Source organism: Haliaeetus albicilla, chromosome 16, assembly GCF_947461875.1.
Source record: "Haliaeetus albicilla chromosome 16, bHalAlb1.1, whole genome shotgun sequence".
NCBI classification, from domain to species: domain Eukaryota; kingdom Metazoa; phylum Chordata; class Aves; order Accipitriformes; family Accipitridae; genus Haliaeetus; species Haliaeetus albicilla.
In genome coordinates this window covers 5287492-5303137 of record NC_091498.1, presented here as the reverse complement: position 1 = coordinate 5303137, position 15646 = coordinate 5287492, and the positions used below count along the sequence as shown (strand labels likewise).

The following is a 15646-nucleotide window of genomic DNA, read 5'->3' as shown; positions in this document are numbered from 1 at the left end:
AGACAGTGTTGTGCTTGTGGCCCTGGTCACCGAGGTCCTGCTCAACTGGGTCAGAGGTTTCTGGCTGTACTGGAAGGTGGGAGCTGTGTTGAGCTGGGCTGGAGGCCTTCAGCATGTCTGCCTCCCTGTGTCCCTCGATCCCTGAGTCCCTCATCCCTCCATCTCTGCATTCCCCTGTCTCCCTCCCTGCATCCCTCATTCCTTCCATCCTTCCATCCCTAAGTCCCTCCATCACTCTGTCCCTCCATCTCCATGTCCCTGTATCCCTCTGTCCCTCCGTCTTGCATCCCTGAGTCCCTCCATTCCTCCATCCTTGTGTCCCTCCATCCCTCTGTCCCTGCATCCCTGAGTCCCTCCTCCATCCCTCCGTCCTTGGGCTCCAGCGTCCCTTCATCCCTCCTTCCCCGTGTCCCTCCTTCCCTCCTTCCCCGTGTCCATCCCTCCCTGCATCTCTCCATCCCACGCTCCCTCACATACTCCGGCTGCGGCTGCCCGGGGATGCCGAGGCCGGGGGGGGACCGGGGCGGTGCGGGCGCCGCCGCCGTGGCTCGCTGCTGCCGTCTCCAGGGGAGAGGAGGAAAAGCCCGGCTCACCGCCGGCCCCGCGGTCCTTCCTCTGGTTCCCCACCCCGGCAAGGACCGGGACATCCTCCGGTGCCCCCCCGGCAAGGACCGGGACCTCCTCCGGTGCCCCCCCCCCCAGGTGCAGGGATGTTTGGCATTGGGGCTGCTAGCCACCTATGCTCGCCTGGTGGCCCATCACCTGCTACCAGGCCAGTTGTGCCCCCCCCACGGTGTAGCCGTGGGGCACATGGACCCCTTGTAGCCCCCTCTCCCCTGTGGATGTTCCTGGGGGAGGAATATTAGGGGAAGTGCCCTCATCTGGGGTCCACAAACGCAGCCTCAGCCCCCTGCTCCTCTGCCTGCTAGACATCTGGAACGGCTTCAACTTCTTCCTTGTGGCCTGCCTCGTGGTGGGGGCCCTGATTCCCAAGTGGAAGGTCCAGAAGGTTTTCCAGATCCTGATGTGAGCGAGGGCAGGGGGTCCCATACCCCAAAGCCCCTGGTGTCCCCATGTTGGTCTGAGCAGAGATGCTGTGGTCCAGGCGTGGTGGCCCCATCCCACATCCCACATGTTGGATCTGCACTGGGAAAGGCAACGTCATCGCTTGCTCATCACTCTCACTTTTTTACCCTGGTTTGGGGGCCGGGGGGGGGTAGTGCAGACACTCCCCAGACCCTCAGGCCAGGAGGGGACCCAGTTCTCCTGGCTCCTTCCCCTGCCGTGGTCAGTGCAGTGATGGGCTCTCTCGCCTTGCCCCAGGGTGATGAGGCTGATGGTGATGAGGTGATGGTGCTGCAGGTCTGCGGGCTGGCCAGGATACTTCAGGCCATCCTCAAGGTCATCCCTGACCTCTGTAACACCATGGTCATCCTCTTTATCTCCATGCCAGTAAACGGCTGGGAAATGCCTGCCTGGACTGGGAGCATCGGCCTGGGGAAGCATCTTGGCCACCAGGGTCCAGCGCTGGCCATGGCACCTCAGGGACCGTGGGGAAAGCAGGCACAGAGGCAGCAGCAGGATGGTCCTTTCCCACCACGTTGGTCCATCCCACCTCTCTGGCAGGCTCAGGGATGCTGGGGGAGGGGGTTCAGCTCCCAGCACCAAGGCTGAGGAGCTTGGCCAGACCCTGCTCATGCCAGGGAGCACCAGTGCTGGGGGTTGGAGGATGCTGAGCATCCCTCCCAGCGTGGGGAAGGTGCTGGGACCCACAGCACTGTCCCCATGCAGATCTTCTCGGTGCTGGGCATCATCCTGTTTGGCAAATCTGTCCTGGCCCATTTTGGTGGTCTGGAGAAAGCCCTGTACTCGCTCTTCACCTGCATCACGCTGGACAGCAGGCTGGACACCTACGAGACCTTCCAGTGAGCACGCAGCAGGGACTGAGCCCACCACAGGGCAGGGGGGCTCAGGGATGGCTGGGGCTGAGCTGTGTTGTCCTCCCACCCTGGGAGAGATGTGGGCCACATGGGGGGACTCCTTTCCTGTGGATGCTGAGAGGCTTCCTTGGGGCTTGGTGCTGGGGAGGTGGCCACCACCAACTGTCAACCAGATGGCCCCTGTCCCCAACAGGGAAGAAGGGCAGACTCTGAAGATGAAGGTGGCCATTTACTTCATCTTCATCATGAGTGAGGCCTTCGTTTGATAAAATGGGTGTTTCTTACAAAAAACACCAATGGGAGGAGGGGAGGAGGCTAGAAGTGGAGATCTTCCAGCAGTTTGAAGGTGGTTATAGCAGAGATCTGCACTTTGCACCCACCATCAGCATTTAAAGGCCAGGATTTCCATCTCTGTAGCGCTGGACTCTGGGCTTGGCTTGTTTGATGCCGAGGGTTGGTCCTTGCGTGCAGCCGATGGAGGAGAAGACACAGGCACATTGCTGTGTTAACCCTTTCAGCTGGACAGCGGAGAAGTCAACATGGACCCTCAGCTCAGCCTGAAGGTGATCGGGGATGGGGTCTCCACGTTTGCCTCCCAGGACCTGTTCACCTACAGCAAGTTGGGCAAACTGGGCGAGGAGATCTTGCCTGAAGTCCAACGCCTCTTGGAAAGCAGCAAGGAGAACATCAGAGAGTACAAACAGATCCGGGAGGAGCTCAGAGTCTAAGACCTGCTCCAAACCTCCTGCCTCTTTGCTGGCTTGGTTGTAGGGTGGACGGGGGGGATCAGCCCATTTATACACAGCCCAGATAAAACCTCTCTGGAGAGAGCTGTCCCTTTTGGGTTGGGGGGGGAAGCTGGTGGCTGTCACCCATCTGGAGGCATTGGGGTCACAGGGAGATATCAGCCTGTGGCTTCTGGCATGGGAGAGGACTTTGCTGGTGGAAAGCCATGGTTGGAAAACCTGGAGAAGACTTATTGAGCAGGTATTAGGTACTGGGGTGGGGAGGATGGTCCTAACGCCTCCCTTGGCTGTGCCTCCCAGCACAGTCGAGGAGATGAGGGCCATTGAGTTCAACATGGTGCAGGAGCACAAGCGGAGGCTTTTCTACACCGTCTCCTTCAACAGCCCCTACCCCAGCAAGGTCACATTGATGATGTGTGGGGACATCATCTCCCCTTTGTCCAAACTGGAGGAGGTAGGGGCACAACCTGCCAGCCCAAGCGCCCAGAACCCAAGCCCTCCCCGTTCCCCAATGTCCCTGTCCCAAAGGTCATGCAGCTGAAGCCAGCCCAAGGCAGCCAAGCGACACCAATTTATCCACCCAACTGGGCATGGCGTTGTCTTTGTGTGCTGAAATAGAGACAGCAGTTGCTTTCTCCCTGTAGGGGGGGGAAGATGAAGGTCTGGGTGGGTTGAGCTGCCAAGCTCAGCTGTGCTCCTGGCAGAGGGACACGGTGCCCAGCCGTGCCGTGGCTTTATTGCTGCCAAGCCTTTTGTTCTGCCTCAAAGCCCTCGCATGGTGGGAAGCAAATGTCTGTCCTGGATCGGAGGCTCCTGGCAAATTTTTGGGTGTCCCTCAGCAAGCTGAGTTAGAGTCTGGAGGTCTGGTGTCCATCCTCATCCACAGCAGAGGCCACGGTGCTGGTGTGTGTGTTGGTCCATCTGGCTGTCTTTGCAAGAAAGTCCATCTCTGCATCTGAACATCCCCATCCCAGGCCTGGGCATGAAGTTGCCTTATGCTGGGGACAACGATGGAGAGGAGAATGACAGAGAGGAAAGAACAGATGGAGGGCAACCAGGTGATGGAGAGGAACCAACCACTGTGGCTCGGTCGCCTCAGCAGAATTAAACTGTGGCTCAGCTCAGTGGCTGTGGTGGCCTTTTACTGGTCCCAGTAAGTGTCAGAGTTGCCCTCACTCAGGTTCACCATTGCCTTGGTGCTTTCTGCTACTGCTGCACCCTGAGATACCCCGTGGGCCAAACGGGGAGCCCTTCACCCCCTCTTTCTCCCTCCCCTTTGCCAGAAAGACCTCGTGCGCCCCAAGGACACGTGGTGGGTGGCCGATGGGGACAGTGGGTGGCAGGTTGGGTGAACTGCTGTCAGCGAACCAGGGGCCAAATCTGCTCATGCTGAGTCCCTCTGAGGTCCCTGCCCCCCCCAAACAGCGCTGACCCCTGCCTGCTCCCTGCCTGCGGGGGGGGGGAGTTGCTGCCAGACAGCCTATGGCTGGAGGACCCCCAAATACTTTGTCTCCCAAATAGATGCAAACCCCCCCGGTGCCCTGGGTCACTGCAGCTGGGGATGGGGATGGGGGAGTGATGGGGACGAGGGGGGTGTCACAGGCCCCAGCCTGGAACACACCAGATTGGGGGGGGTGTCCTTTAATAATTAATTAACAAAAAAATCAGTCCCAGTCCCGATCCCAACCCCAGTGACCCCCATCCCAAGCGCCCCCCCAGCAGATGGTCCCAAAGAGGCCCCGCCCCCTGCTTTGCATACAGGCCCCGCCCCGCCCGCCGCCGCGCGGCCCCTTTAAGGCCCCTCCCGGCGCGACGCCGCTGGCTGCTGCGGGGGGGGGGAGGAGAGGGGCGGGGCGGTGGCAGCAGCAGCCAATCAGCGCGCGGCGTTTTCCGCGGGAAATCCGAATTTCGCGGGAGGGCGTTTGGCGCTTAAAAAAAAAAAAAAAAACGAAAAAAAAAAAAAAAAAAGGAAAGGAGCGATCGGGGCCGGGCGCGATCGGGCAGGAGCAGAGCCGGGCGCGGGGGGTACCGGGCCGAGGGGGGGGCCACGGTCCGGGCTGCCCCGGCCCCAGCCGGCCCGAACGCGGGTGATTTTGGGGGCCAAAAGCGCTTTTTTTCGCCCGGTTTTGGTGGTGCCGCCGCCGCTTTGCTTTTCTGCAGGTTTTTCGGGGGGGGAAAGGGGGGCTTTTTGGAGACCGGCCGGTGTCAGCGCCCGGCGGAGCCCCCCCCGCTCCCCCAAAATGCCACCGCTGAGATTGTGACCCCCCTCCATACCCCTTGCTGCAAAATCGCGGGGTGCTTCTGCCCCCTCCCCTGGGGCGGCCTTCTCGGAAAGGACTTTGCAATGCTGCGGCTCCCCAGGGGAGTGTCCCCCGCCCCGGGGAGGGGGGGCACCGCCCTCCCGCATCCCCCTCCCCACCACCACCCGAAGAATGTCATGTCGGTGAGGGGCTCCGTGGAGCGAGGGGTTTCCAGCCTGGGTAGCCCCCCGTTACCCACCGGCAGTTTCACCCAGGTCTACACGCCGGCGGCTGTCAGCGTCCCCGCTCCCCGGGGGGGGTGTCTCTACGCCACCCCCCAGGGCCCCCAGCTCAGGACCCTCCGCTCGGCCTCGGTGGGACGGCTGCCGGTAAGGTGTCTGCACCCCATCCCTTCCTTGGGCATCGCTTCGGTGGGACGGGGGGCTGGGGGCTCTGTGCAGGGCAGGGAGCAAGAGGTGGGTGACCCCAGGATGGACAGCACCCTCCCCTTCCAAATTTTGCAGCTTATATTGGGGTCTGCACCCCCCTAAGATCTCTTTGGGGTGGGGGAGGGTAAGGGTTGAAATCAGAAGTCGCAGTGAAATGGCTCAAACGTTTCTCAACTTCCCTTCGCCCCTGCGTGCCCGCAAAGCTGGCTCCTGGCTTCCGCTTTTCAGCCTTTTTCAGCCTTTTTTTTGCCTTTCTCCGGCTTGCAAACAGTTCAGGTCATGTCTCAAAGCCCGGCCGTGGCACTTGAGGCCCTTCGCAAACCTCCTCCCATGTTAAGGTTGGGTGCAGGCAGCCCTCCTGCCTGCCGTGGGTGGGGGCACCCTCCCTGCCTGCTGGGTCTCCCCACTTTGGGCTGTGACCCCTGGGGTGACCCATCACCTGGGGAGGTTTGGGGATGCAGGGCAGGGGTGGCTCAGCACCGCTGCCCAAGCTTGGTTCCTGCCCGCAGTTACAGCAGGGCTTGCAATGCCTTTTTTTTTGGGGGGGGGGGGTGAATTTGAAACAGTCCCCATCCTCCATGGGACACCCCAAGGCTTTGGAGCAGGGACCCTGATGCTGGGCGCCGTGCAGGTTGGCAGAGGGAGGGGATTGCTGGCACTGGCTGGGTCCCTGTCACCGAACCCCGGGGTCAGGGCTGCCCGGCACCCGCTGCCCTAACCAGGGAAACTGAGGCCCAGGTCGGGCGCTGGCCCCGTGCCCAGCATCGGGGTGTGCGGGTGGCTCTGCCCAGCCCGTCTCTCCTCCTTGAGGGCCCCTGCCGAGCCCCCGGCCGGTCGGCCCCGCTGGCAGCTGGCATTTAATTCCTGCCTGCCCCAGCCTGGGCGCGTGTCCAGCCCTCACTGTGAGCCTCTGTTCTCCCTGGGTCCTGGGAGGGATCCCAGACCCCACTAACTTCGATTTAGTTTTTTCAAGGCTTGATTTATTTATTTATTCCCCTCCTTTCCACGGTCCCTGATGCTTCGTCCCAGCTGGGGACGTTGCCGCGGCTGGGTGAAAGGAGTTGTCGTTGCTCCCCGCTTCGTGTCACGGCTGCGGGGCGGGCTGGGGCTGTTGCGAGCCCTGTCCCAGGGGGGCTCCGGGGCCACCTGCCTCCTCCCCAGCCTCCTTGTCTCTGAACCGCATGAGATGCTGCATCCTGCGCTGCCAGGCACTGTTCTTTAAGGAGAGACCTGTGCCACCACCCCCTCCCCTAAAGACACCCCACAGACTCACAGTCCCATTTTCATGCCTTGCTGCGGAGCTGGTTTTGGGCGGATGGCTTCTTTGGCATCATCACCGTCATCATCATCATCACCCACACCAGCAGGTGCTCAGGGTGCTCCTCCTGCCTGCAGCTGTCCCCTGAACGGGGTCTGGGGGGGGCTTGTGTGACACCTGGGCACATGAAGTGCTTGTCCCCAAGTGACACTTGGGGAGAAAGAAGTTTTGGGCTAAAGGCCTCTTGGTCATCACCACCCTCATCATCATCACCTGTGCCAGGAGGTGCTCAGGGTATTCCTGCCTGTAACTGTCCTCTGAATGGGGTCTGGGGGGGGCTCATGTGACACTTGGGGACATGAAGTGCTCCTGCATCCCCTTTGGTGGGTTGCAAGCAACGCTCCCTTCCGTCCTCATCCCATTCCCTGATGCCGTGATCCCATTCCTGGTGCTGGAGATCCCATTTCCAACCCCGGTGTGACACTCGCAGCACTGGCAGCTGGGGCTCCCCCCGCCCCACACCCCGTTTATGGGCACAACCTTTGTGTGCAGATCCGAGGCAATCAGATAATGAGCGTTTCCTCCCAATTCCCGAGCAGGGCAATTGCTGCCACTCCCACCCGCTTGCTGGATTTGTATAAATGATCTGGGGTCACCTGGTCCAGCTGGAGGGAGCCCATCACCCCGCGTCCGGCTGCGGGAAAGCGGGATGGGTTGTCTCTCATGGTCCAAAAAAAGTCTCAGATTTCCCTTAGTCTGATTTGAGGGTCTTGGAGTAGGTAAGTGTGTTTTTCCCCATGAAAAATGCATATTTCAGAGTGGTTTTAGCCAGTGCCAATCCCATCCTGAGTATTTGCCCTGCTCCTGGCCATATGGGGCCTCTATAGGGGCCATGGGATCTCTATAGGGGCTCAGGGCTTTAAAGGAGCCCCGGAGAGACCGATGTCTCCCTGCCTCCTCCGTGTCAGGACAAGGGCGTTCAGAGTCCACCACAGTTTCGGTGCAAGCTGGCAGGGCTGAGCCACCCACGCAAAGAGCACCCAGGGTGGCAGTCCCTGTGGGTGCTGGGCTGGAGCCCTTCCCAAGTGGGAGAACCGCTCAGCAGCACCCCGGATTCTTCTGGGGCGACCCAGGGTGACCCTGTTCCCCCTTGATTCCATCAAGGGTTTTTTCTGCACAGGCAGGAGGGGTTTTTTTTGGGGGTGCAGGGAGCTGGGGAGGGGGGGCAGGATGGGTGGGAAAGTGGTGGCTGTCCTGTCGCCCTCAGAGGGGCTTTTTCTGGCTCCAGCTTTTACAGCCTCCAGCTCCTCTCCGGCCAGGCCTTCCCGCTCCATCCGTCAGATGGGATGGAGATGCCGGCTGCATTTCCGAGCGGGGAGCGGTACCCAGGATGGGGGGCACTGCCTTCCTCCCCAGCGCAGGGTGGTCTCCCCATCCCAGGGCCAGGGCTGGGGGTCAGCCTCCCTCCCCTGCCCACGGTGGGGCTGAAACCACCCCTGACACCCCAAATATAGGAGTTCTGCCTCCCCCCCCGCCCCGTGCTCCCCTAACCCTCCACCATCCCAAAGGCAGTGAGTGGGGGGTGCACCTGGGGGGGGGCCCTGATCCAGCATCCCCTCGGCATGAGCAGCATCCCCGGCACGGTGGCACGATTCCAGGGTGCCCCATGGCCCCCCTGCCAGTTCTGGGTGCCCATCCCAGGGCACTGCGTTCCCACGCCCCCGGGTGGGGGGGGGTAGTGGTGGGGCTGGTGGGGGGGGGGTGGTGGTGATGGGGGGGCTGGGGATGTGGGGGGGGCAGAAAGGCCGGGCAGGGCCCGGGCAAGCCCGGAGAAGGCAGCGGGTGCTGTTGAAAGGAAGCGTTGGCAGGAGGAGCCCGCCGCGGCCCCCCCCCGGGGGGAGAGGGCTGCTCTGATGCTTGGGCTGGGTGCAGGGTGTAGCCCCTGGCGCCAGGGCTGGGCCAAGGGCTGCTTGGCAGGCAGAGCTGGCAGGGAGCCCAGCCTGCCCCCCCCCAACTGCTTTACCCCCCCCCCCCCCCCCCAGCAAGCTCCTGCCCTCGCCCAGGGCAGGGTCGAGCCTCCTTTCCCACTCCCAGCATCATATTGGGGTGTAACTGGTGTGTCCCCACATGGTGGGAAGCAGTGGCTGGGGGGTGGTGAGAGGTGTGTGGGGGGTCCTGCTGTGCCCTGGAGGGGGGTGTCTTGGGGTTTGGTCCCTGTCCCTCCCCCATCTGCTCTGGTTCATCCCAACCCCCCCAGCCCTGGCAGGGTGCTGGGAGCCCCTCGCCGTGCCCCGCTCAGCTGTCGTGTGCCTAATCCTGCCCAGCTTGGCATGGGGGGGCGGCAGCTGGGACACAGGAGGGACCCCCTTGTCCATTGTCCCTTGCTGGTGTGTCCCAGCACCACGGGGTCCTGTCCCTGCCTGAGCCCACCGAGCTTCTCCGCTGCCCCAAACTGCACATGGGGGAGCAGGGGTCCCCCTGTTCCTGTGCATGGGGAGGGGAGACCTCCTTGGTAGCTGTGGCCCTGGGGGGGGGGGTTGGAGGTGGCTGGGAACACCAGGACCCACCGTGGGTTGCTTCTGTGCCTCAGTTTCCCCATTGCTTGGGCAGATGGGGTGCAGCTGGCCCCCCACCCCACCCACGATGGGAACACATGGGTGCCCGCAGCCATCAGCGTCTGGAGAAGCAAGGGTCTGGGTGCCAGCAGAAGGGGGGCCAGGATGATGCCCCCCTCCTCGTCCCAAATTGTGCTGGCAGATGCATGGGGTCTGATCCGGGGCAGGTGTTTCCCATGCGCTCGGCGTTAACCGTTGGGGTGCCGGCAGCTCGGGGGCAGATCCGGGGGCGCGGGGCTGGGGATGGAGGCGCGTTCGCTGGGGAAAACCTGCTTGGGGAAGGGAGGGAGGGAAGAGATTCCCACAGGAGCTTGGGACCAACCTGGCTCCCTGGGGGGGCGGAAAACAGCCCCCGGCGCCTCTCCCGCCGGCCCCCTCAGGTGGGAACGTAGCCGAGGTGCCCAACCCTTCCCCGCAAAGTGGGGTGTGCTCCCCAGGGAGCTGCTGTCGGAGCCACGCTGAGCCAGCACAGGGACCTGGGTGCCATGCGGGACGTGCTGGGGGGGACCCTGTGGGACAGCCCGGCCTGGGAGCAGGTACTGGGGGGATACGGGATGGGCCTGGGGGGGCTGTTTGCTGCTGCTGAGCCAGTGTCTCCCCAAAGTCCCCCTGCTCGTATTTGGGGATTTGGGGATGTGGGGGGATCCAGGGGGATTTGCATGCATTGAGGGTGGTGGTTTGGTGACACCCCCCAGCTCCTCTGTGCATCCGCTCTGCTGCAGCCCCCCCCGCCCTTCCCTGGGTCTCTTCTCCCCAGGTGATGCTGGGGGGGTTCCCTTGGGACGATTTCCAAGAGCCGTTTGCCCTGGCGAGGGGACCGCGTGTGCAGGGAGGTGTCCCCGCTCCCAGGACCCAGCACCCACCCTGCCTCCCCCCCACCCCACCCCGCCTCGCCCCAGTTTCCCTCCAGCTGGGTGCACGTGTCCGGGGCACCCACGGGTCCCCAGGGAGGGCTGAGCCCAGCCGGTCCCAGGTGCACTGGTGGCAGCTGGGTGCCCTTGGCTGCCTCCAGCTGTGGTTTGGGGGGGGGGGGCGGTGTTTGAAACCGTGCACCCCAACAAGCCAGCTGCCAGGGTTGGGGGGTGAGGATCCGGCCTCGGAGCTGCTGCCGTTCCCAGGGCTCAGCCTCACGGAGCTGTGCCAGGAGCTGGGGGCGAGGGGAAATCCCGGTGGGTTCCCTGCGGCTGCCAGGGCAGCGCTGGGGCGGGCTGGGGGGCTGCGTCAGAAGCAGGGAGGAAGCCGTGGGGAGGTACTGGGACCCCCATCTCCCCCCCCCCCAGCTCTCCCGGTGGCCCCTTGCCCTGCTGGGTGCTGCAGGACTTGTTCCCAGAAGGGGTTTTGCAACAGTATGAGCCTCTTGCAAGATCCCCCCACCCCAGGCTGTGGCACCCAGGGCTCGGTCCATGCCCCGGGAAGGGTTCGGGGGGCTCAGGGGGGTGTCTGGGTCGGCCCCGACACGGGGTTTTCTCTCTTGCTCCAGGCCAAGAGGAAGCTGGACCTGGAGGGCCCCGAATTTCGTACGCCCAAGGGGAAGGGCAGGACGTTTACGCAGGTCCCCAGCCCCAGGAGTAAGTGGTGCTGGGCGAGATGGGGTGGGGGGGAGCTGGGAGGGGGACAGACCCCATTTCTCTCCCGTCTTAGTGCTGCTGCAATGTCTCCTCTAGCACCACCCAAAGTGACCCGAGGTGGCACCAGGGGAGCAGTGCCCACTCCTCAGCCCCTTCTTGCTGCTGCTCGGCCCCTCTTTGAGCCGATTCAACTCACTGCACTGGCAGAAGGCTCCCTGGGGGGGGGTTATTTCTGGGTTATTTTTCTACCAGGTTAGGGATCGTACAGTGTTTAATTTCCCCAGCATGTCCAGTCCTGTGTCACCTTTATCCCACGGCCCAGGCTAAGGAGAGGATGGGGGGGGTCTCTCGTTTTCCCACAGCCCCCAAGTCTCCTGGGGAGAAGACTCGCTACGACACCTCGCTGGGGCTGCTCACCAAAAAATTTATCCGTTTGCTGAGCGAGTCGCCCGATGGCGTCGTGGATCTCAACCGAGCGGCCGAGGTGCTGGAGGTCCAGAAACGTCGCATCTACGACATCACCAACGTGCTGGAGGGCATCCAGCTCATCCGCAAGAAGTCCAAGAACAACATCCAGTGGATGTAAGTGATGCGGGGGGGGGGTAGACATGGGACATGGGGACGGGGCAGGGTGGGGGACAGGTGGCTCGGGGACACGTAGGGTGTCCTGTCACTCAAGTGCCATCTCCGCTGGCAGGGGGACGGGGATCTTTGAGGATGCGGCGGTGACGGCGAAGCAGCAGGCGCTGCGGGGGCAGCTGGCCGAGCTGGCCAGGACGGAGAGGACGCTGGACCAGCTCCTGCAGGACTGTGCCCTGCAGCTCCGGCAGCTGGCTGACTATGAAGACAACCAGAGATATCCTTGCTGAGGGAGATGGGGAGGGATGACAGGGTCTTGGGGACAAGGGACAGGTTCTTGGGGACCCCTCTGAGCCCCTTCTTCTCCAGTTGGCTTCCCCTGGGCTGGGGGGAAGGTTGCTGCTGGGATGGGGGAGTTGAGCTGTCCTGCTCGCAGCCCCTCTTTTTCCTATACCTCGTCCCCGTCCACGCTGGCGTACGTCACCTACCAGGACCTCCGCACCATCAGCAACTTCCAGGAGCAGACGGTGATCGCCGTGAAGGCTCCCCCGGAGACGCAACTGGAGGTGCCGGATTTCAGTGAGGTGCGTGTGGGGCCGGGATCGGGGCCGGGAGCCATTCCCCCACCTTGTGGGTGCTGCTGCATCTGCACCATCCTTGATGGGTTCATCTGGGGCGTCCCAAGGGTGCAGCCCAGCATGGCCCTGGGTGGGTTTGGGGTGTCTCCATGGGGCTGTTTGACCCTGAGCTGGTCCTTTAGGGGTTGCAATGCCCTGCCTGGACCCCACGCAGGTTGGGGGCAGCAGTGTGGGATATGGGTGCTTTTCTGGATGCCCCCCTGAGCCTTGCTCTGCCCCCCCCAGGACAACCTCCAGCTCCACCTGAAGAGCACCAACGGCCCCATCGAGGTGTACCTCTGCCCGGAGGAGATCACGGAGGAGAGCCCCACCAAGGACCACGGTGTCCCCTCTGCCACCGCCTCCCCACAGGACCATGCCATACCCCCTTCCCTGCTGAACAGCCCCAGCCCAGCCCCGCAACCGCCCCACGCCGTCCCCCAGAGCTGGGGGGGCACGGGAACCCCCTCCTCACCCCCATCTCTGCCTCTCACCATCCCAGGGGAGCCCAGCTCACTGCTGGAGGTAGAGGCTGGGCTCCTGGGCTCACCCCCGCACCTCCTGCAGCAGACGGAGGACCAGCTGCCCTGTACCCTCTCCCACCTGGACTCGGGACCCTTCGTCACCTTCTCTCCCCCCCTGGAACAGGATGACTATCTCTGGGGGCTGGAGGGCGAGGGCGTCAGTGACCTCTTTGAAGCGTACGACTTGGGGGACCTGCTGAAGCCCTGACCCCCCCACACCCCGTTGTCTGTGTCCCCTCAGGTCACTTGTGTCCTGAGTGCGTGGGGTCTCTGTGGGGCGGCTGGAGAGTGTGGGTGGGTCAGAGAGTGCTGGGTTTTCTGAGGGGGTGTGAGTGGGGGGGGGCTTTTGTCAGCCACCCTGGGTGGCTTCTCCTCACTCTCCTGGGTTGGTTGTCACCTGGGGGCTGTGTTTGTCACCTTGCTGGGCTCCGGGAGCGCCCTGGGGAAGTGTAAGCCCCTGGGAAGGACCCAGCCAGGTCCCGTCCCAGCACTGGCCATAAAACCATGGGGTGCCAGTGCTGATGCCCCCCACCATAACCTCCCACTGTCCCGGGGCTGCTGGTGGACTGGAGGTGCCTTTGGGTGCATGGAGTGGATTAGGGGCACCCCTGGGTGGCAGAGAAACCCCTGCTCAGAATGGGCTGTGTTGGGGGGGGGTACCATGTTTTGGGACCACTCCAGTTGCTCCCCAGTTAGACTGGTTCTTTGGGGTCATGACGGGTCGTTTCAAGTGGTGCTTTCCCCCTGTTGCAGCTGGAATATCCTTAAAAAAATAATGAGGCAGCAAAGCTGAAGTCACCTTTGGGTGAAGAGAGGATGAAGCTCATGTGTGGGCACTGCACCCACAGCCTCCAAAACCAGCGGTTCTGGCAAATTCCTGACCAGGACAGGGAGCTATATTTCCTGGGGGGCTGTGGTCCCTCTCACCCAGTCCGTACCAGCTCCCTCCAGCCTTTCAGAGCTATTGATGCTGGGGGTATTGAAACTGGAGTGTACTGGGAGGAGGGATGCTATCGACTGGTGGCTGGAGCGTCACCTGCAGAGAGGGGCTTGGGAAGCAGCGCGGGACGAGTCCCCAGACAAGGGGCTGGATATGGCTTTTTATTGTGCCATTGCAAAATATATGTAATTATTGCACTGTATTTATATGGGACCCCCTCCCGGCACGGCGCCGGCGGGGGTCGGGTTGGTATTTTGATTTTTAAGCGAGTGTATTTAAGTTTTCTTCCTTGGGTTTGTTCTGCTGCGGTTTGGCTTGGAGGCGGCATGGGTGAGAGTGTTTTGGCATGGAAAAACTTGTGGCACTTGATGTTTTCTGCCCGGCAGGGGATGAAATAAAATAAAACAAAACTTTGGAGTTATAAGGGGCTGTTTTCCTCTAAGCAGCAAAATGCTGGGGTGGTTTGGGAGGAGGAAGGCGTTGGCATGGTTTTGCTCCTGTTTTCAGAGTAAAAAAGCATGTTTTGGGGCCTTTTAACTGGCCAGCCTGCTCTGGAAGAGCTGGTGGCGAAGGGGATTGAGATGAAGCTGTGGCTGGAGTGAAGGAAATGGGTCTGACCTGCTGCAGATTGGTGATTTTCAGCCCAAACCCAGCCAGGATGAGCCTTTGCCCGAGCTTGAGCCCCTTGAACCAGGAGCGTGGGAAAAGTCCCGGGACCGGGGGCCATGTCCCTGCAGGTACCGGGACTGGGACAGGCTTGTGTACCCGGATTTGCAGGCAGGTTTGGAGGCTGCAGAGCGAGATCCCAGTGGGACTGTGTCCATGGAGGGTCCTTGCCCAGGGTGCTGCCCCAGGTCACCCGCCCCTGCCAAGTCATGCTGTGATCTGGTAATGCCAACAGTGCTGGTGGCATGGTGATGGCTGGTGGTACCCAGTGATGCCTGATGGTACCCGGTGATGGTCAGTGGTACCCAATGATGTCCAGTGGTACCTGCTGATGTCCGGTGGTACCCGGTGATGTCCAGTGGTACCCGGTGATGTCCGGTGGTACCTGGTGATGTCTGATGGTGCCTGGTGGTTGTTGGTACCCAGTGATGTCTGGTGGTACCTGGTGATGATGTGTGGTATCTGGTGATGTCTGGTGGTACCTGGTGGTTGTTGGTGGTACCCAATGATGTCCGGTGGTACCTGGTGATGTCCAGTGGTACCCAGTGATGTCTGGTGGTACCTGGTGATGTCTGATGGTACCTGGTGGTTGTTGTTGGTACCCAATGATGTCCAGTGGTACCCAGTGATGTCTGGTGGTACCTGGTGATGACTGGTGGTACCTGGTGATGTCTGATGGTACCTGGTGGTTGTTGGTACTTGGTGATGATGTGTGGTACCCAATGATGTCCGGTGGTACCCAGTGATGTCTGGTGGTACCTGGTGATGACGTGTGGTATCTGGTGATGTCTGGTGGTACCTGGTGGTTGTTGCTGGTACTCAATGATGTCCGGTGGTACCTAGTGATGTCCGATGGTACCTGCTGATGTCCGGTAGTACCTGGTGATGGCCAGTGGTACCTGGGGTGACGGCACACGTTGGTGTCGCATTCTTCATTTGGTGGGGAGGAGGAGGAGGAGGAGGAAGAGGAGGAGAGCCGCGGGCCAGGTAAGCCAGGTGAGGGGCACAGAGTGCTGTAGCCAGGGTCCTGTCCCCATCCCCCGTGGGGCTGTGTGTCCCGGAGCAGCTGGGGGGGTGTCCCCGGGCCGTGTCGTGTGTCCCCCCCCCCGCAGTCCCCAGGCCGGCCAGGAGGTGGCAGGGCCACCCCAGCAAAGGGGCTGTCCCCGGCCCGGCGCCTGGAGGGACCCCGCGGTACACCGGGGAGAAGGGGGGAGTCTGGGGGGGGTCTCGGCCCTGCCTGTGGGGGCTGCAGGATTTTGGAGGGGGTGGGATTCAAGTCCGGCCCACGGTGCTGTAAGCTAGAACCTGGCCCTATGGCTGCTCTGCTGAGGCCAGTGTCCCCCCCTCCGTGTCCCCCAAAGGAGGCTCTGGGGGTGCCTGTCTGCAGGGGGGGGGTCTTACCCATCGGGACCCCCCAAATTCCTCCTGTTCCCTCCTGCCTGGGCTGCAGCCTCTTAGTCCTGTGTCTGCCAGAGCCCTGCCGAGAGAGGTGTCCTGGGACCTC

General features: G+C 62.2%; 1 protein-coding gene across 2 annotated transcripts; it reads left to right on the top strand.

The window, feature by feature from the left end:
• The first annotated feature begins 4463 nt into the window (after positions 1-4463).
• Positions 4464-13889, top strand: E2F2 (E2F transcription factor 2). Of its 2 annotated transcripts, none has more exons than XM_069803291.1 (6): positions 4464-5315; positions 10729-10816; positions 11179-11398; positions 11514-11672; positions 11865-11979; positions 12259-13889. In XM_069803291.1, exons 1-6 carry the CDS (start codon positions 5031-5033, stop codon positions 12742-12744), a joined length of 1353 nt encoding a protein of 450 aa, XP_069659392.1. In that variant the 5' UTR covers positions 4464-5030; the 3' UTR covers positions 12745-13889. The 2 variants fall into 2 exon arrangements, with proteins under 2 accessions (XP_069659392.1, XP_069659393.1); XM_069803292.1 differs by lacking the exon at positions 4464-5315 and adding an exon at positions 9548-9784.
• The last annotated feature ends 1757 nt before the right edge of the window (positions 13890-15646 follow it).